Source organism: Lycium barbarum, chromosome 3 (assembly GCF_019175385.1).
Source record: "Lycium barbarum isolate Lr01 chromosome 3, ASM1917538v2, whole genome shotgun sequence".
Classification (NCBI taxonomy): domain Eukaryota; kingdom Viridiplantae; phylum Streptophyta; class Magnoliopsida; order Solanales; family Solanaceae; genus Lycium; species Lycium barbarum.
In genome coordinates, this window is record NC_083339.1 from 145,007,395 (window position 1) to 145,028,216 (window position 20,822).

The window sequence follows — 20,822 nt, forward strand, 5'->3', positions numbered from 1 at the left end:
AGGGTTTTGTTTGGTTGTCTTCTCAAAGGATGATGGCTTGTCTTTAAAGAATAGCCTCTTTGCATAAATAGCAACCTTTCGGCTTTTACCTTCTCAAGCTTACAATTGTAGCCACACATCAACATTTGGGCTTTTTAAGAGGCGCGCTTTGGGCCTTGGACTTTTTGGCTCTTGAGCTCCTCTTCCATGCTATCTCCTATAGCTTGAAGGCACTCCAATCATTGTCTTCAAGTGCTTCTATAGCTTCATTCTCCATAAACATGACTTCTAAAGCTTGAAAGTCCTTGGCTCGGCTTCTAGTATAAGTCCTTGGAGAAGTTTGAGAAATTGAGCCTGTAACACCCCAAAATTTTTAAACTAACACTTGAATTTTCGATTGACCATATCTTGATAGTAAGGGTAAATTTTACTTCGCACTTCCTAAACGTGAATTTGACGATATTTGAAACTTATTTGAAGTGTTATGGTGTAATTATGTAAACTACTCCTACTATTATTATCTTAAATAAATTAAAAAATTAAATAGATATTTAATATTTTGGGTAGCCACCCTTTCATATTTATCCAAACATAAAAGTTGGGCAACCACCTTTTCTTTCAATCCTTATCCAAGGAGTATATAATACCTTTTGGGCTCATATCTCTCTGCCTCCTCAAAATTTCGTTTTCTCTAGAAAAAGGAGGCCCCAAAACTCCTCTCCTCTCATCAAATTCTCCCACTAAAACACCAACAAGACTTGTTTTGGTTGACCCACAAGCTACTCCACACATTTGAGGTAAGTTTACCAAACTCGTTTTTAAACTGGACAGTTGTTAGTATTTGCAGCATATCTCCTTGTATAAAATTTTATTTTTAGTGAGTCAAGATGATCTGGAAAGCTATTTCATAGATCTACAATTTTTGTTCAGGCTCCAAAACCTAGTTTTTCTTATATTTACTCAAAAAGGGGTGACGAACTATAGGACAGATGCTGCCCAGATTCTGTTTTACAAACCCTCCATGTACTACTGTTAGTATTTTGAGCATATATTTTTGTATGAAATTGATAATGGGGTGATTTAAATTTCTCTGAAACCCCAAGACATATATCTACAACTTTCATTAAGACCACAAAGTATATTTTTGCCGTTTACCCCTTCGAAACTAAGCCACAATACAAGACAGTAGTACTGTCCAAAATTTCTATTTTGATAGTTTAGGGTGATTTTCACTGATATCATGTTAGTTTCGACATGTTGAAACCATTGAACTTAAATAGACATTTGATTGTGTATTTAAGGTGTGTATATATATATATACACACACACACACACACACTTGTACAAGCTAGGGAAAATTGGCTAAGAAAGTCGATATTTATTTGATCGTTGCTTTGGGCATTTATAACTTCTTGATGTTTATTTGAGCTCAAGAAGCACTGAATTTCCAAGGTTTGCACCTCTTGAACTTTTCTTTCAATTTATTTTGTTTGAGATATTGTGAGAAGCTTGAATTTTGGTGAAATAGTATCTACTTTAAATTATCGTCATATTAATTTTGTTGCTACTTTAATAGTTTACTTGCTTTGTTGGTTGAAAAAGAATATCTTGAGACACTTCAATATAATAACATTATCATTGAGGGTATAATTTTGTAATTGAGTTATGAGTATGTTAAAATCACATTGGTGTTATGTGAAGTAGTTTTGTAAGACGACTTAATTCGCCCACATATACGGATTGCTTGAGCATTATTGCATTCTTGTCGGGACATTGTCCTTCTTGTGATAGTGACTTTGTCACTTATAATGACATATCTCATGGTATTGTTCGGATCTTGCCCATCTTGACTTTGGATTTACATTTCGTCTTGACGATGGACTTTTGTTCATTTTCGAGTATGAGTGAAAAGGCACTTTCAACATGGCCCTTGATTCTCTTGATTATTGGGTGACGACCCTTCTTGATTTCGGATCTTTCTCATCTTGACTTTGGATTTACATTTCATCTTGATAATGGACTTTTGTCCATTCTCGAGTATGAGTGGAAAGCCACTTTCAACATGGCTCATGATTCTCTTTATTATTGGGTGACGACCCTTCTTGATTTGGGCTTCGGTCCTTCTTGTTATTTGATTATGCTTGATGTGATGGCATGACGTATGTGTTGAGTGAAATTAACTAACTGAATGACTTTCTCGAATTAGTTTGGGAAGCTTTCTTGACACTAGAGATATGAATATTGTTATTTAGAACTACTTCTTGGGTTGATAGTTGATTCTCTTGGATATCGTATATAGCTTACTTTGATAAGTCTATTCCTTGGATTTAGTTCTTGGACTCATTTTTGATACGTAGCTCACTAACGTTTCATGAATTAGCTTCGAAAGCATTCTTGACACTTGGTATTTGAACTATTAGTATCTTGAACTATCTTATGGTTTGGTGGTTCTCTTGAAGTGTCGTACATTGATGATAAATTGGATAAGCTTATGTCTTGAATTTACTTCTTGCACTCATATTTGATACATAGCTCACTATTCAATTAACTAATCTGTGGACCTCTTTGAATTAGCTTTGGAAAGCTTCTTGACATTTGAGATTTTGAATATTGATATATTGAACTATTTTATTATTTGATATTTGATTCTCTTGAAACAATTGTACCTTCATTTAAAGACTTGATGATGATTTTGATATGCTTATTTCTAGAATTTATTTATGTACTCCTTACATAGCATACTTTTTTTATATGAAATGTTAGTTAAGTTTATGTGACACTAAGCTTTATGCTTAGCGATAGTTTGTTACTATCGCAAGTGATGTTTCGAGGGAGACTTATGGATGACCATTTGAAGTAGACTCTTTGGAAACTTAGATGAAGATCACATTTGCATTAGCATGTTCATTTTGTATACTTTTGGGGACTTGTACGTGATACATGTGATACACTTAGATATGCACTTTTGAATGAAATTTGGGTCATGATACTAATATTTTGTAACTTGATTTTGCTGAATGACTTGACTATTTTGGGAGTGTCCATGCCCAAGTCTTGTAATATTTTAAATTCAGTACTTATGTTGAACTTGAAAAACTTAACTAGTTTGTATTTGAGATTGAGAGTTGAATGTCATGCTTGGTATGAGCCTCGGATGTTGTAGCATGAAAGATATTTCTCTACTATGTGTTTGATGAATTCTAAAGTGTTGATTTAACTCAAAATAGGTGTTGTCCATTTTTATGATTGGATATTTCTATTTTTTTTAGGTCCTACTATGTTGAGAAGTTGTATTTTGAAACTTGTTCACATGGGTCTATTTTCGCTACTAAATTATTGTGAATATCTTATTAAATAAATTTCTTCTGAACATTGTAAGTATGAAATTTGTTTGTTTCGTAAGTGGCATAAAAAACGATAAGGATAAAAATTGATCCCACTATGTTATGGTACTATAAACAATGTTAAGCAAAGACAAAAAGTATAATTTAGATCACACGAGGGGCCAAAAATCAATCAAGATCAGACTCAGAATCTGAGTCTACTAAGATTAAGTATCCAATAAGAGAAATTTAAAATCACTTGAGAGGAAAGATATATAGTACTTTGTAACTTTTTATCCAAAATCGTTGGAATACCTTGTAGCTTACAAGCTAGTTACTACTCGTAATGCTAGAACTAATTTAATTTCAACAAGGGTAGCATAATAGATTTGAGAGTTGAGACTTTAGGTGTTAATTATGTTGTGGGATTGTAGTTGTTTTTCATCATCCCGAAACCAAGGCAGAAATATTAATATTTTATTATATTGAAATTTAATATATAGAATATATTGTACACATATAAACTTATTCGGTATGGTTTGATATTTTTTTGGATTAATTTTATAAAATTAATACCAACCTAATTATTCGGTACGATTATAAATTTATATAAAAATTGTCGGTTTTATTAAACGAAACCTAAAAATTAATCAGGTACGGTACGATTTGGTCGGTTAAGTCAGTTTTTGAAAACTATTCACTCCTGGTGTTTGGTTTACAATTTAGAAAGTCGCATAACTGATATATGTACAAGTTATGAGGAAATCTATGCATTATTTTATATGGGATAGATGGTTGAATAACTAGTCCATGAATAACTATTCCTGCAATTATACATAGATTCCCTCGTAACTAAGCCATGTATTAGTTATTCCATCTTATATGCATAATAATTACATAAATTCCTTATAACGTATACACATACATTAGTTTTGCGTTTCTAAATCAATCAAACACCGTATGAATTTTATACATGAATAACTTACCTCCTAACCAACTATCAAATGTGATACTCTCCCGTCTCATTTTATATGAAGTTGTTTGACTTGACACGAGAAATAAAGAAAGAATTTTAAAACTTTTTTTTTTTAAATGAAATATGCCCAACGTTGGGCTTTTTATTAATAGTCAACACGACTTAAACTCAAATGAGTCTAAGCCAAAAACCGGGTCCAACAAAATAAAGCAGTAGACATCATCAAAACTGGAAAGAGGGATAACATTTCCATGAGCTATTCCTCTCCGATGCCCTTCTCCGATGCAAGCTGCTCTTCTCCGAGTTGAGCTGAGCTTGTGCCATGGCTGCTGCATCGTTCCTCTTCATGTCCTTTGGTAAGTACCTGTTGATTCCATTTCCTTCTTCCCATTCTATCTGGCATCTCATTTTTCTTTGTTCGTGTGTGAGAATGAGTCGCAGATCTACTTTCATCCCCAACTGTGTCTCAACTTCCCAGATGACCATTGTTTTTTTTTTTTTTTGGGCTTTGGACCGAGGTACCAAATCTGCAGTTTTTCCATTTCTATTGTGACTTGTTGCTACTGTGAGAATATCCCTGGCTTTCTTATTTCCTCCAGATTGATGTATGCAACTTGCTTTGTATGCTTTCCCTTTTTGTTGCTCTCTTCTTCTCTCTATAAGCTGTATTTTCTGGTCCTGATTGTGTTGACTTATGAGCTTCCACATTTGTGATACTCAACTGTTCTTAAGAATTTTAATTCGGATATATGGGATTTGAGATTTGTCACTGTTCAATATCCTTCTACTGATAATATCTAATTCTATGAAATTTTGACATGTGACATTTCCATTGTTCAAAGCTTGATTTGCCAAAGAATCTGCTAATTTATTACCCTCCCTTAGGATATGAGAAAACCTAATCTGGGCGTTGCCCTTTAGATTCCTGATCTCCTCAATCCACACCGCTATGCTCCATGGTGGTTTCCAACCCTCTTCCAAAATTTGATGTAGAAGCTTTGAATCAGTCTGAATGATGATGTTATTTAACTGATTCCTTTTACACCATCTCAAAGCTTGTACAATAGCAATCACCTCAGATTCTGTGTTTGTATAAATCCCTATCTCTGCAGCCTGAGCATGTATTAAGTCTCCTTTTTCATCTCTAACACAAAACCCATAGGAACTTCTGACTGGGTTGCCCCTAGATGCCCCATCTGTATTACATTTTACCCATCCTGTTGTAGGTAATTGCCAAATGACTTTGGTCATCTTTAGTCTTGGTCTGCAATTCTCCAACAACTTAATCAGTTCACCCCATCTGCTTGGTAGTTGTTTGATAGAAGGATTCCTCACTAGTACAAGTCTCTGGATTGTTATGTATATCAGACATATACATCTCCCAATTGATCTCCTCTCTCCATGCTTTATAGCATTTCTTCTTTGCCAAATCTCCCATACAATTATAGCAGGTATTGCTTGAAAGATTGGTTTGAGTCTCTCATTCGCAGAGACTTGCCACCATTTCAGTAATATCTGCTGCAATTGTAATCCTTCAACATTTATACCTGCAAAAGAAGAAAAGTAGGACCAAATCCTATTAGCAGAAAAGGATGTAACAAATAAATGTTGGATTGTCTCCTCTTGAGGACTTGAACAACACCAACATTTAGATGCTATATTGTAGTGCATTCTTTTCAATACATCATCCAGGGGCAGTTTAAGTTTCCAGCATCTCCATATGAAAAAGGAGATTTTAAAAGGTAATTTCTTTATCCACATATAGTTAAAAACCTCCCTCTTCTGACCCCTCAGCCTGATGAATTCCCATGAAGATTTAACTGTAAATTCCCCTTTAGTCTCCAATAACCACCATGGACAATCCATGTCATTTCCATTCTCCATTCTGAACAAGCTGATTCACACTCTGAATGGATTCATCATAGTAGTCCCCTGGCACCACATAGTATAATGCACCTAGACCTGTCCAGTTGTCAAACCAAAACTGAGAGTTTCCTAATTTTGTTTGCCACCAAATTTGATGCTCAATTAACTCTCTAGCCTGAATCATCTTCTTCCATATTTGTGACCCATATTTCCATTGCACTACCACAACATTTTCTTTCTTACAGTATTTGTTATTTAAGAAAGCACTCCACAAAGATAGTTTTGTTCTAAAATTCCACCATAGCTTGCAGTATAAAGCCATAGATACATCATGTAAAGACCTAAACCCTAACCCCCCTTCCTGAACTGGAGTACATAAGTGAATCCATGATGCCCAATGTCTACTCTTACCACCAACAGTATTACTCCAGAAAAACTGTGCAAACATTTTATGCATCTGATTTATGACACAATTAGGGGGATTTACTGCTGATAACAAATGTACTGGGAGACTCTGTAATACATGCTTAATTAGGATAGCTCTTCCTCCAAAAGACATCATTTTACCTTTCCAAGCTTGCAGTTTATTCATAATCTTCAGTAAAATGCCCTTGTATAATTCCTTCTTCCTTCTACAGTAGTAGATAGGACAGCCCAAATAAATGAATGGAAATTCTTTTCTTTCTATCCCTGTACAAATCTCTACTGTAATACTGATATCCATGGGGACATTATGATGCATATATACAGCACTTTTTTCTTTGTTGATTTTCTGCCCTGAAATACTCTCATACTTATTAAGTAACTCCATTATCAATTGCAATGAGAGAACATCTACTGATGAAAAAATTATCATGTCATCTGCATAGGCAAGGTGATTTACCTTAGGACTCCACTTAGGCATTCCAAAACCTCTGAATTGAGGAACCTGATGTAAGACATTCAAACTCCTTGTCAACACCTCAGATGATAGAATAAATAGAGTAGGAGACAGAGGATCCCCTTGTTTCACCCCCCTAGAGGACGGAAAAAATCCATTTTGTTGCCCATTAATTAGTACTGAGTACCAATTATTGCTTATCAATCTAAAAACCATGTCAATTAGTAGCTCAGAAAAGCCCATTTTTCGCAATACCTTTGTCAGAAACAGCCAAGACACCCTGTCATATGCCTTAGTCATATCCAACTTCATCACTACATTAGCATATTTGGTTCTCAGCCTTATATCTGATATAATCTCCTGAGTAAGTAACACATTTTCCACAATGCTCCTTCCTTTAACAAAACCAGCCTGATTCAAAGAAATAATGCCAGATAATTCATTAAGCATTCTTTCATGAATCAGTCTATAAAAAATTTTATTTACAAAATTACTCAAACTTATTGGCCTCATATCTGAAAAGGTGTTTATCTGATCCTTTTTAGGTAAAAGTACCAAGTTTGTATGAGTAATAAATCTGGGAAGTTCTGCTCCACAGAAAAAGGCCTTGACCATGTTTGTTATGTCTTCACCTATTATATCCCAACAGGCTTGATAAAACAAACCAGTGAATCCATCAGGTCCCCCTGCACTCTCACCATTGAGATTGAAAACCACCTTTCTCACTTCTTCCATACTTGGCATATCATTTATAGCAGCATTTCTTTCTTCAGAGACCATATGTGGTACATAATCAAGCAGCTCAAACTCTGCAGGGTCCTCCTCCTTTGACAATTGCTCTCTGAAAAACCTAACAGCTTCTTCTGATATATCTGTATTATTTTCAACCCAATCACCTTGATTATTCTGTATTCTTCTCAATTGCAATCTCCTTCTCCTGCCTTGAACATATGCATGGAAGAATTTAGTATTTCTGTCCCCATCATTAAACCACTGCATCCCAGCCTTTTGTTTCCAAAACTCCTCCTCTAAATGAAGATATTTATTCAGCTCAGCTTGTACTTTATGTAGTCTTGCCCTGTTATCCGGAGTAGGTTGGAATTCAAATTGGATTTCATGCACTTTAATGACATCCTCTAGGGCCTCTATCTCCTGAAAAATATTGCCAAAAATATCTCTACTCCATTGAGTCAGTGCTACTTTCACCTTTTTCATTTTGTAATGAAACAAGGTAAATGGATTAGCCATGAAATCAGCTTTCCAATTCTCTCTCACAGTATCCAGAAAAGTCTCATTTTTAATCCAAAAATTAAGAAATTTAAAAGTTTTCTTAATTGGTTCACTATTCCCCTTATAAGTGATCAATAGGGGGGCATGATCAGATCCACTTCTAATCAAATGAGTGATATCAATATCAGGAAAAGAAGTCATCAGCAACTGATTACCCAAACACCTATCTAACCTTTTGAAAATACAGTCCCCTCCACTTTGACCGTTCCACCAGGTATATTTACCTCCTTTAAAGCCCAAATCATTCAGTTCACAATTTTGTATACAAGCTGTGAAATCCTGAACCTCTTGGATCCCCACTGGTAGGCCTCCATACTTCTCTTGTTCAGATGTAATCACATTAAAGTCCCCTCCTACCATCCATGGGACCCCAATTGAATCAGTTAACCCTTCTAAAGATTCCCAGAGTTCTAATCTTTCCATCTGTGTACACTTAGCATATACAACAGTCACCACCAGCTCAGTTTGTATACTTTGTCTTGTTAACTTAACTGTCAAATGCTGCACATGATCCATCAGTACTGTAACTTCAAATATTTCATCCACCAATAGCCATATTTTCCCAGACACATTGGCTATAGCAGTCTGTAGTCCCAATCTTGCCCTGTAAGAGTCAATCTTGTCAGCATCTTGGAAAGGCTCCATTAGTCCAATAAAACCAAAATTGTACTTGAGATGCATCTTGATCAGCCTTTGAAAAGCCTCCATAGTGTTTACAGACCTAATATTCCATAAGATAGCATTCATTTGGACTTACTAGGATTATTAATAGCTCTCCTCGTTTGTACTCCCCCAGCTGGTGGAACACTAGTATCTCTTTGGATTTTCTTTTTTGTTTTTTCCCATAGTTTTTTCATGTCTAGGTGATATATCCCCCTCCCTTATTGCACTTTGAATATTCTGCTCAATTGACTGAATGCCCATATCATCTCCTTCTCTGTGTACAAGGTGTTGTTCATGACAGTGGAGTTCTTGTGAGTGAACTACCAAATGTCCTTGAACATTTTTCCTCTGACCTGAATCAATCCCCAGTGTATTATCCTCCATGGAGTTTTGTGTTCTCCTTTTTGTTGCTGACGCCTCATCTACTTCCCTTTGGTTTTGATGTGTTGTTTTCTCTTGTTGTTCATGCCTTTCCTCTGCCTGTATCCTACCCTCCCCTTTTTGTTTATTTTCCTTTGCAGGGCTTATTTTTGATGTTATTGCTTGTTGCCTGAGTTGGGCATCCTGATGGTCATTACTATAACTTTCAGCATTGTTTTCAGTCTCTTCTTCAATCTTCTCCTCTTCTCTTTGGCTGTTTCCCTTGATAGCTGACTGAATTTGTATATTTTCTTGTTCTGCCTCCTCCTTCTCACGTGTGATAGATTTTATTGGACTATCATTTACTTGTAATCTTGCTTCATTCTTTTCTGCATCTCCCTGTTTATCTTTACCACCCTTCTTATAAAAATTTTGTTCAATCCATTCCCTCGTATTAGATTGCTTCTCACTTTTATACTGCATCTTGCTTATTTCAGTATCATAAGTAGTACTTTGTACTGATTTACTTGTGTTACATGCCTTTTGTACCTCCTCACCATTGGTTTCCTCCTTTGTTACAGCTTTGCTTGGCTCTTCAGATTCTCTACTATCTCCCTCTCCAAGCACAGCAAAAGCATTTTGAGTATCCACCACATTGTCTCTCTGTATGTTCTCTTGTACTTCACCCAAGATCACTCCACTTTTATCTTTAATGTACTTATTTTTCCTTCTTTGCATCCATTCCTGTCTAGCTTGTACAAATCCTGCGACCCTGCCACTATTTGTATTGCTTTGATATGATTTTTTCTCCTCCTCACTGTTTCTTTTGATTTCCTCTCTATATTGTTTCTCCAACTCTGGATGCAAAGCTCTACATTCACCTCCATTGTGCCCTTGTAGTTTGCAATGTGTACAGTATTTAGGCAGATAGTCATACTTAATTTTGACCCATTTAGACTTTATTATTCCTGATTGTTCATCTTCTTCTGCTATGTGTATCCTATTAGGCAAATTTGCTAACAAATCCACTTCTACCTTCACTTTTGCACAGCTCGGCCTTGTTTTATTTGTTGTTGCTAGATCCACTATCAGAGGCTTTCCAACAGATGTCGCCATGGAGAATACAACTTCTTTAGCAAAAAAAATAGGAGGAAGTTCTGGAAAGCTGATCCAAGCCACAGCCCTTGATGTTTCCTCTTTTGGTTTGAACCAAGGGTCCCATATGAGAGGTCTCATTTGGCAATACCTATCATGAACCTTCAGATAGTATGCAGGAGTGGACATCATCCTTACGTAATCCTCCAGAAGAGTCAACCGGATCAAAATATGTCTTTCATCAAGTAGTCCAATAATGGGAACCCCTCTAATCCCACACTGAGTTGGTATTACTTTGCGTAATTCCTGAATGTTAATATTGTCGTATGAAAATTTCCCAATTACTGCATATTGTAAATTTTCTTTTATAATCATTTGTTGTATCTCTGATGTTTTCCAAGCAACATGTGGCTCTCCATTGATGTATGTAACTGTTTTGGAAGGAATTTGTATGTGTTGTGTATCAATAGTTATAGGTTTTAACAGATTAGCATAGGTTTGGGTATTGTTGGAAGGCTTTTTTGACTCAGTAGGCAGGTTAAGCGCAGTTTGAGTATTAGGTGCAATGGTTTGTTGGTTTTCTATAGGGAAATTTGTGGGTGCGGTTTTAGTAGAATGTAATATGGTAGATGTTGAAGAACTAGGATCAGTAACCACCGGTGGAGGTTGTCCACCGGCCGGATTGGCCATTTTGGCCGAATAAGGTTTGTTGACGGCTAGGGTTTTTCTCCCATCACTTGTCTATATCGGAACCATTGCTTTAAAAATATCAAGAATTTTAAAACTTATGGTCTCAAGCAAACCATAAAAATTGTTTATCAGAAAATCATTTTATTAAAGGTAAAAATATAACTTTAAAGTTGATTTTTTACTAAATATAAAAATGTGTAATCTTTTTTTGGGAGCCACTAAAAATTAAAACTACTAGTATCATATAAGGAAATACTCACTTTGTTTCAATTTATCTGAACTCATTTTCTTATTAATCAGTGTAAAAAAATGACCTCTTCTATATTTAAAAATAATTTACCTTTATGCAATGATTTATAGCTACACAAAATATATGTCACTCATTCTAAACCACAAATTTAAAACTCTTCTCTATTTTCTTAAACTTCGTGCCTAGTTAAATGTGTTCACATAAATTGAAATGGAGTCCTGGCTAGCTACCAAACAACCCCTTAAATCAAGAGCCAAAATGACTAAAATACCCTAATTTAAACCCCTTCGTCTCTTTCAGTTTCCCTCTAGGGTTTAAGAAAAGCCCCTTTTTTCCTGACTAGGGTTTAACAACGCATCTCGTTTTTGAGCCACTCTCTGCGACTGCTTATAGTACTTTGTAACTTTTTATCCAAGATCGTTGGAATACCTTGTAGCTTACAAGCTAGTTACTACTCGTAATGCTAGAACTAATTTAATTTCAACAAGAGTAGCATAATAGATTTGAGAGTTGAGACTTTAGGTGTTAATTATGTTGTGGGATTGTAGTTGTTTTTCATCATCCCGAAACCAAGGCAGAAATATTAATATTTTATTATATTGAAATTTAATATATAGAATATATTGTACACATATAAACTTATTCGGTATGGTTTGATATTTTTTTGGATTATTTTTATAAAATTAAAACCAACCTAATTATTCGGTACGATTATAAATTTATATAAAAATTGTCAGTTTTATTAAACGAAACCTAAAAATTAATCCGGTACGGTACGATTTGGTCGGTTAAGTCAGTTTTTGAAAACTATTCACTCCTAGTGTTTGGTTTACAATTTAGAAAGCCGCATAACTGATATATGTACAAGTTATGAGGAAATCTATGCATTATTTTATACGGGATAGATGGTTGAATAACTAGTCCATGAATAACTAAATCCTGCAATTATACATAGATTCCCTCGTAACTAAGCCATGTATTAGTTATTCCATCTTATATGCATAATAATTACATAAATTCCTTATAACGTATACACATACATTAGTTTTGCGTTTCTAAATCAATCAAACACCGTATGAATTTTATACATGAATAACTTACCTCCTAACCAGCTATCAAATGTGATACTCTCCCGTCTCATTTTATATGAAGTTGTTTGACTTGACACGAGAAATAAAGAAAGAATTTTAAAACTTATGGTCTCAAGCAAACCATAAAAATTGTTTGTCAGAAAATCATTTTATTAAAGGTAAAAATATAACTCTAATGTTGAATTTTTACTAAATATAAAAATGTGTAATCTTTTTTTGGGAGACACTAAAAATTAAAACTACTAGTATCATATAAGGAAATACTCACTTTGTTTCAATTTATCTGAACTCATTTTCTTATTAATCAGTGTAAAAAAATGACCTCTTCTATATTTGAAAATAATTTACCTTTATGCAATAATTTATAGCCGCACAAAATATATGTCACTCATTCTAAACCACAAATTTAAAACTCTTCTCTATTTTCTTAAACTTCATGCCTAGTTAAATGTGTTCACATAAATTGAAATGGAGTCCTGGCTAGCTACCAACCAACCCCTTAAATCAAGAGCCAAAATGACTAAAATACCCTAATTTAAACCCCTTCGTCTCTTTCAGTTTCCCTCTAGGGTTTAAGAAAAGCCCCTTTTTTCCTGACTAGGGTTTAACAACGCATCTCGTTTTTGAGCCACTCTCTGCGACTGCTACTGTCTTCGTCGATTCTTACATCACCTCTTCATCCCTTTCTACGAAGAACTTCCCACACTCTCTGCAATCAATCACTTTCATCCCTGTATTCTCACTTTACAACCATGAATTACAGGTTCCAGAACCTTCTCGGAGCCCCTTATAGAGGCGGCAACGCTCTAGTCGTAAACAACAATCTCCTTATCTCCCCAGTCGGTAACCGTGTTTCCGTAACAGACCTAATCAAATCAGAAACTATAACATTACCATCACAGTCCTCATCCAATCTCCGCCGTATCGCCGCCTCTCCTGACGGCGTATTCCTCCTCGCTATCGACGATAACAACCGTTGCCAATTCATTAACCTACGCCGCCGCGCTGTGCTTCATCGGATTACGTTTAAGCATCCTGTTGCGGCTGCTAAGTTTAGCCCTAATGGACAGTTCATTGCTGTTGCCGCTGGTAAGCTCCAATTATCACATCACAATAATTAGGACATGACATCGACCCTGTTCGGATTGTCTTGTTTTAGGTGCTTTTAATCTAAAATAGCTTTAAGCAGTTTTGTAGTGCTTGAGTAAGATAGAAAATTGCTTATAATAAGCACTATTTTTAAGACAAGAAAATAACGAATATTAACACTTGATATTGAGCCTGTTTGGATTGTCTTATTTTGGGTGCTTTTAATCCAAAATAGCTTTTAAGCAGTTTTGTAGTGCTTGAGTAAGATAGAAAATTGCTTATAAGCACTTATTTTTAAGACAAAAAATAACAGAAGTGAACTCATTGCTGTTGCCGCTGGTAAATACTATTCCGTCCCTCCCGATTTATCTGATACTTTTTGCTTTTCGAGAGTTAATTTGACTAAACTTTGAAGCTAAATTGGATTAGATTAACTTAAGATTTTAAGATTAAAATTTATATATTTGAATTTGAGCTCATTGATGTTGCCGCAGGTAAGCTCCAATTATCACATCACGAGAATTAACACAATTGGGAAAATTATGCTCTATGTTTATTTTTGAAAATATTTACACCATGTAGCCTACAGTTTGAGTTTGTTACCCGATTTAGCTCATATTTTGTGTAAACACCTTTTACACACTTTATACAAGGTTGATACATTATGTGATACTACTCCCTCTGTCCCAATTTATGTGATACTTTTCGCTTTTCAGATAGTCAATTTGACTAAACTTTGAAGCTAAATTGGATTAGATTATTAATTCACTAGTGTATTTTAAGATTAAAATTTATATATTTGAAAACTACATGAGAAGTGCTATAAGTTGCAACTTTTCTCATATTGGTGAAAAAATACATACAATCTTGACCCTAATGGACAGCTCATTGCCGTTGCCGCCAGTAAGCTCCAATTATCACATTAACAAAACTTAACACTTGACGTTGTTCCACTAATTGTTCTCAGCAGGGATATTGAAATCATGAGACGTAACAAAAAGGGGAAATTACGCTCTATGTTACCGCCTCCTGGGAGAAAATATATACGTTTGTGTCCCATATTTTGAGTTTGTTACCCGGTTTAGCCCAAATTTTTGTATAAGCACCTTTTATACACTATTATACATTTTTATACAAGGTTGATACATCATATATTATGCTTTCCCCAGGTATAATGTTGTATAATATGCATATTGGGCGTGGCGTAATATTTCATATTGGGCTATATATTTGAAAAATTCCCCCAAAAAAAAAAAATGTTGAGGAATTTCCTTGACCCTTATGTCCCCTTTGCTCTCACGGTAATAAGACAATGGTTCCAACACATTACACATTGGTTCTGCATCCCATTTCTCTGCAAAATAGTTTCATCTAAATGCCAATATAAGAAGTTCAAGGAGCCGTTTGGACATAGTTTTTTTACTTTTCAGAACATTGGACTAATTTTTTGTTAGCTTTTGACTATCAGTTAACTGGTCGTGAAAAATCTTTGTCCACTCATAAAACTTCTTTTCAAGTGCAATGTATGTCCAGACTCGACTTCTACTTCCAAACATGGTTTGTCAACTTCAACTTGGAAAACTATTTTTTTTTTTCAAATTTCAACCAAATCTATGTCTAGACGCCTATGAAGTTTCAATGAGATTCTTGAATTTCCAATGTTGAGTTACCTAATCTCTCCAACAGCATTTATTGATAATTGTAAATTTTTTGCAGGTAAGCTCCTGCAAATTTGGCGTTCGCCTGGTTTCAGGAAAGAATTCTTTCCGTTTGAGTTGATCAGGACATTCACAGACTGTAATGATAGAATTACGTCACTTGATTGGAGTCCGGATTCTGATTATGTGCTAGCGGGGTCTAAAGACCTAACTGCGAGGCTTTTTTGTTTGAAAAAATCACTTAAGTATAACAAGCCGTTTCTGTTTTTAGGCCATAGGGATGTGATTGTAGGTGCTTTCTTTGGAACTGATAAGAAAACTAATAAGGTTTGTAGAGTTTATACCGTATCTAGAGATGGCGCTATTTTTAGCTGGGGATACAGTGCAATGGATGGAAATTTTGATGAACCCGCAGGGGTTGCTTCAGAGCCAGAATCACCAGGTACACCAGAGCAAGCACAAGGGAACAATGCAGAAGGTGATAGTGATAGCAGGGTCAAAAAAAGAAAGAATTTTGATGGAAAAGATGGTACATTGGACCCGGAAGATAGGTTTCAGTTGCATAAACTGAAATGGGAGTTGATAAAGAAAGACTTTTTCATGCAAGCACCAGCAAAGTTAACAGCTTGTGATTATCATAGGGGTCTTGATATGGCAGTAGCTGGTTTTTCTAATGGAGTTTTTGGTCTTTATCAAATGCCAGATTTTGTGTGCATTCACTTGTTGTCTATCTCGAGAGAGAAGATAACTACTGCTGTTTTTAATGATCTTGGGAATTGGTTGACATTCGGATGTGCAAGGCTTGGACAGTTGCTTGTATGGGAATGGAAGTCAGAGAGTTACATACTGAAGCAACAGGGACACTATTTTGATGTAAACTGCCTTGCATATTCACCAGATTCTCAGTTCGTGGCCACAGGAGCAGATGACAACAAAATTAAGGTAAGAGGATTTAGATTTGCTTTTATGTGTATGCGAGTTGAGGAAAAGTTTTCAGAAGTAGTAATCACGACCAGTGAGGCAAAACTTGAAGTTTGCGTCTAATTCAGTTTGCTAGGGAAGCCATTGTTTTAAGCTCGTTTAGAGTTCAATGCATCAAATTACTGAAGCGATCGTTTCTTGCAGGTTAAATTTAAATTGTTTATTCCAGAGGACTTTGTATGTATTGTAGATTGTTGTATGACTCCTTTTCCACCTAACAATTCCCACTTTTTATTCAAAAAGAAGTTCCTACTTCTCTGCACCTTCAGTTTCAGGTAACTTTGGTATTCACTAATTCATTTGTCTATGTTTTGCAGGTTTGGACTGTTTCATCTGGTTTCTGCATTGTAACATTCTCTGAGCACACAAATGCAGTTACTGCACTTCATTTCATGCCTGGCAATCACTGTCTCTTAAGTGCCTCTTTGGATGGGACAGTTCGCGCGTGGGATCTCTTCAGATATAGAAACTTTAGGACTTTTACTACCCCTACATCTAAGCAGTTTGTTTCTTTGGCATCTGATCAGAGTGGTGAAGTGATATGTGCTGGAACCCTAGACTCATTTGAGGTACTGCAGTTCTGATTGTATTTTGACCATATCTTGAACCATCATTGGTTGTTAAAGATAATACTATTAGTTTCTGTATTGTTGTTGATACAAATATACCATCTTTGCTTTTCTTCATAGATTTTTGTCTGGTCAATGAAGACGGGCAGATTGCTAGATGTTCTTAGCGGTCATGAGGGTCCTGTTCACGGGCTAATGTTTTCTCCGACTAATGTAAGTATTTATCTAATCTTAAGATTCCTTTTATTATTTATGTCAGGTTATCTCCCTATTGTCAATCCTCTACACTGGCATTGGCAGTATTTTGCTAATGCGCCATAAATAAATATAGTCCAATAATTTTGTAGAGCTTGGTTAACTTTTTCTGGTTTTCCATAGGGTACTTTGGCTTCCTCGTCATGGGACAAAACTGTTCGCTTGTGGGATGTTTTTGAAGGAAAAGGAGCCGTTGAAACATTTCCTCACACTCATGATGTCCTCACAGTTGTTTATCGTCCTGATGGCAAGCAGCTGGCATGTAGCACCCTGGATGGACATATTCATTTTTGGGATCCAATTGAGGGTCTGTTGATGTACACAATTGAAGGCCGCAGGGATATTGCAGGTGGACGTCTCATGTCTGATCGTCGTTCAGCAGCTAACTCGACGTCTGGGAAGTGCTTCACAAGCTTGTGTTATTCTGCTGATGGAAGCTATATATTAGCTGGTGGAAATAGTAAATATATTTGTATGTATGATGTTGCCGATCAGGTTTGTGGCTTCTTTCAATATACATATTATTGCTTAGGGAGCTGGTATTACATGTAATGTATGCTCTTGGTGTATGACTATCCTAACTAGTAATGCTTTTATGTGACACCCAAAAAAATTATTGGGTGTAAAATGTGCTCAAATTCAAATACGTTGATTTGGTAGTGAGTTAGTGTGTTCTTCATCTTGTAAGTAGGTTCGTTTTACTTTGAGCTTGAACTCAAAAGTTTGTAAATTCTTTGATTATATGGTGCATGTGCACTTGGTGTTTTTTAGTAAAATCTACCCTAGTTTGCTGACCTCCTGTAATTTTCCATGTCTCCCTGCTGCAGCTAGATTAAAAAAGGTAGATAATTCCCCTATGAATCATTTTGGTATTGCTCCGAAATAATGAATAAGAGTACATGGGGATAGTTCTTTATATTTTTTTCTGGTCATTGAAAACTGGCAGACTGACCGAGATAAGCCCAATTGAAGAAAATGCATGCAGGGTCTTTAAAACATGTTCTTTCTGCAATGCCCCAAATAATGGTCCAGTGTACATGGGGCTATTTCCTTATCTCTTTTCTTTTAAAAAAGAGGCAGACTCCTCAAAATAAAGAAGAGGCAGACTGTCTAGTTTAAGAAGGCAGAATGTTACTGATCTTCTTCCCAGGACAAATTCTGTGGTTTGTAATTGTTTGATGGACTGGTGAATGAGTTTTTCAAGGACCCTGGCCAACTTGAAACATTTCTTAGCTGTCGTTAGATTTAGCTTATTGTATAATTAAGAGTAATGGCCTCACTCGAAATAGTCTGTTTGTTATTTGAAATAATCTTTGGAACTTCATAAATTAGGATGATATAATGCAACAATATTTCTACAGATCTGTACTCAAAAATCAATTAGGTCCCTGAAATCATAAAGCTTGTGAATCATCACAATATTCTGGTTGTTCATATTTTGTGTACAACTAATTTCCTTTCCCTTATTAAAAAAATGTAGTTTCCTTTCTCCCTACATTATTGATTAGAGATGGATGGAATGTTTCCTTATAAATTTCATTGATTGGTCCCGCTGTTCTCTTGCTGATTTGAGATTTTTGTGCCATGAAGCTGTAAAAGTTATTCTTTGCTTTAGACTGTTGTTTCTTGACCCAAATAAATAACCTATTACCTTGCAGGTGTTGCTGCGTCGCTTCCAGATAACCCACAATCTTTCCTTGGATGGGGTGCTGGACATTTTGAACTCTAAAAACATGACAGAGAGTGGGCCGCTCAATCTAATTGATGATGAAAATAGTGATACAGAAGAAGGCATTGATAAGCAAGTGAGAAATAAATTGTCATATGACTTGCCCGGGTCAATGCCCAATCATGGAAGACCAGTTATTCGAACAAAATGCCTGAGAATTGCCCCAACTGGCAGGAGTTGGGCAGCTGCAACTACAGAAGGAGTCTTGATTTATTCTATGGATGAGTCTTTTATCTTCGACCCCACTGATCTAGACATTGATGTTACTCCAGAAGTAAGTCCTTGTTTAAAATAAAGTTCTGAAACCATCATTACATGGTTATGGAATGAGATTGAAGGACATAAAGTTCAGATTTCTTGTATCTTGACTTTCCCAAATTTAAATACATCATGGCATCAGTGCATAGACACATTTCCATTACACTTATGTATGTACTTTGCTTTACAGGCTGTTGATGCAGCACTAAAGGAAAATCAGACTAGTCGAGCATTGATTCTCAGCCTACGCTTGAATGAAGATAGTTTGATTAAGAAGTGCATTACTGGTGTCAGTCCTGCAGATATACCAGCAGTAGCATCCTCAGTCCCTGTTAAATATATTCAGAGATTAGTTGAGGCATTAGCATATCTGCTGGAGAACTGCCCACATTTGGAGTTCATTCTCAGATGGTGTCAGGTTTCCTATCAAATACGAACTCCTCTAGCTCTTTCTTACCTTGACTAGTGTTATACGCATTTGTCAGTTTTTAATCCTTTTGCATGTCTTGTAGGAACTTTGCAAAATCCATGGCCATTCTATTCAGCAGAATTCCAGAAAGTTGCTTCCTGCTCTAAAATCCTTGCAGAAGTCAATTACCAGGTTGCATCAAGATTTGGCTGATACATGTAACTCTAATGAATATTTGCTTCGATATTTGTGCTCTGCAAGTGATGCTAAGTGACAGTTCTCTTGGCATTGTTGGTCTTTGGTAAGCTCTTTCTAGGATTTTTGCTTTTGTTTGTCAACTAGTATAGGACTGTTTGACATTTGTTTTTATGAGATACCATAGCTTTAGAAACTTAAATCCTGAGATGCTCACTAGTTTCAGGATATTTCAATAGCTAGCTTACATATGATTATTTTTGCCTCCGTTCCAGTTATTTGGCCAATCTGGATGCTTCCTGAATCTCTGTTGGTTTGAAACCATTGCGAGCATGTTCTTGCGACCACTGCAGGATTAATATAGAAGTTTGGTTGTAACAATTTCATCATGCGTCCAAGAGTTGAGCGACACACTTATGAAGACAACTGATTCCGCAGTCATCTTATACTGCTGACAGATGTATGTACTTGAGACAGTAATTGGGGCTAGCAATTCTTCAGCACTCATTAGCTATTGCAAAACCAAGCTTCAGACAATGAGATTACTAACGGTGAATAATTCATTGGACCTAGATGGTAAGAGCATTGCTTCTGTTTATGTCTTAAAAAGATGGTCTCTGTTATTACCGGCTTGCCAAAGCAGGCTAATATTTACATGTCATTTTAGGTTTTGGTTAGAAATGGAAGTTTTGGGCTTGTATTTGAATGTCATTTTTGGCTTTGGTTTAGATATGGAAGTTCTTATTTCAAGTATAGGATGTGGAATGAGTCATTGTATCCTTGAATAGGACAGTTTTGAAATGCCTAATCCAATTCGTATTCATTCTCTCTTTAATAGTGATCTTATTTCTTTTAGGCAAATGACATCTATAATTCGTTCTCTTTTGTGAAGGACAATCTGAAATGTTGATTCCAAATTTGGGGTCCATAACTCATCACTGCTATTTTTGTTGGAAACAAATGATTGAATCATCGAAATTGAAGCCTAAGGGTCATCGAAGGCCAGATGATGGGATACAAAGATGTAGCTCTAGAATACATGATATATATAAGTTTCAGTCTATATATACTGATATATATAAGTTTCAGCTAAACTGTGATCTTCTATGTTCTTTAAAATTTGGACGGTACAAAATCTGAGGCAACTATTAGTTGACATAGGGACCATCATGATGAAATTCTCAGTAGGAAAAAAAAATGTAGTAATAAATAGATT

The 20,822-nt window shown here is 35.8% G+C and overlaps 1 protein-coding gene across 1 annotated transcript; it reads left to right on the forward strand.

Moving 5' to 3' along the window:
• Positions 1–13,014: 13,014 nt before the first annotated feature.
• Positions 13,015–20,441, forward strand: LOC132633331 (periodic tryptophan protein 2). Its single transcript, XM_060349669.1, has 9 exons — positions 13,015–13,552; positions 15,269–16,152; positions 16,509–16,760; positions 16,881–16,973; positions 17,139–17,510; positions 18,674–19,018; positions 19,193–19,420; positions 19,515–19,712; positions 19,882–20,441. Exons 1-8 carry the CDS (start codon positions 13,216–13,218, stop codon positions 19,683–19,685), a joined length of 2,682 nt encoding a protein of 893 aa, XP_060205652.1. The 5' UTR covers positions 13,015–13,215; the 3' UTR covers positions 19,686–19,712; positions 19,882–20,441.
• Positions 20,442–20,822: the final 381 nt, after the last annotated feature.

Bases quoted from the DNA above. Each gene is read 5' to 3' on its own strand.
- LOC132633331 (XM_060349669.1), top strand. From the start codon at position 13,216: ATGAATTACAGGTTCCAGAACCTTCTCGGAGCCCCTTATAGAGGCGGC. The intron at 16,974-17,138 runs GTAAGTATTTAT...GGTTTTCCATAG, and splicing joins TAATGTTTTCTCCGACTAAT to GGTACTTTGGCTTCCTCGTC. The intron at 19,421-19,514 runs GTTTCCTATCAA...CATGTCTTGTAG, and splicing joins TCATTCTCAGATGGTGTCAG to GAACTTTGCAAAATCCATGG.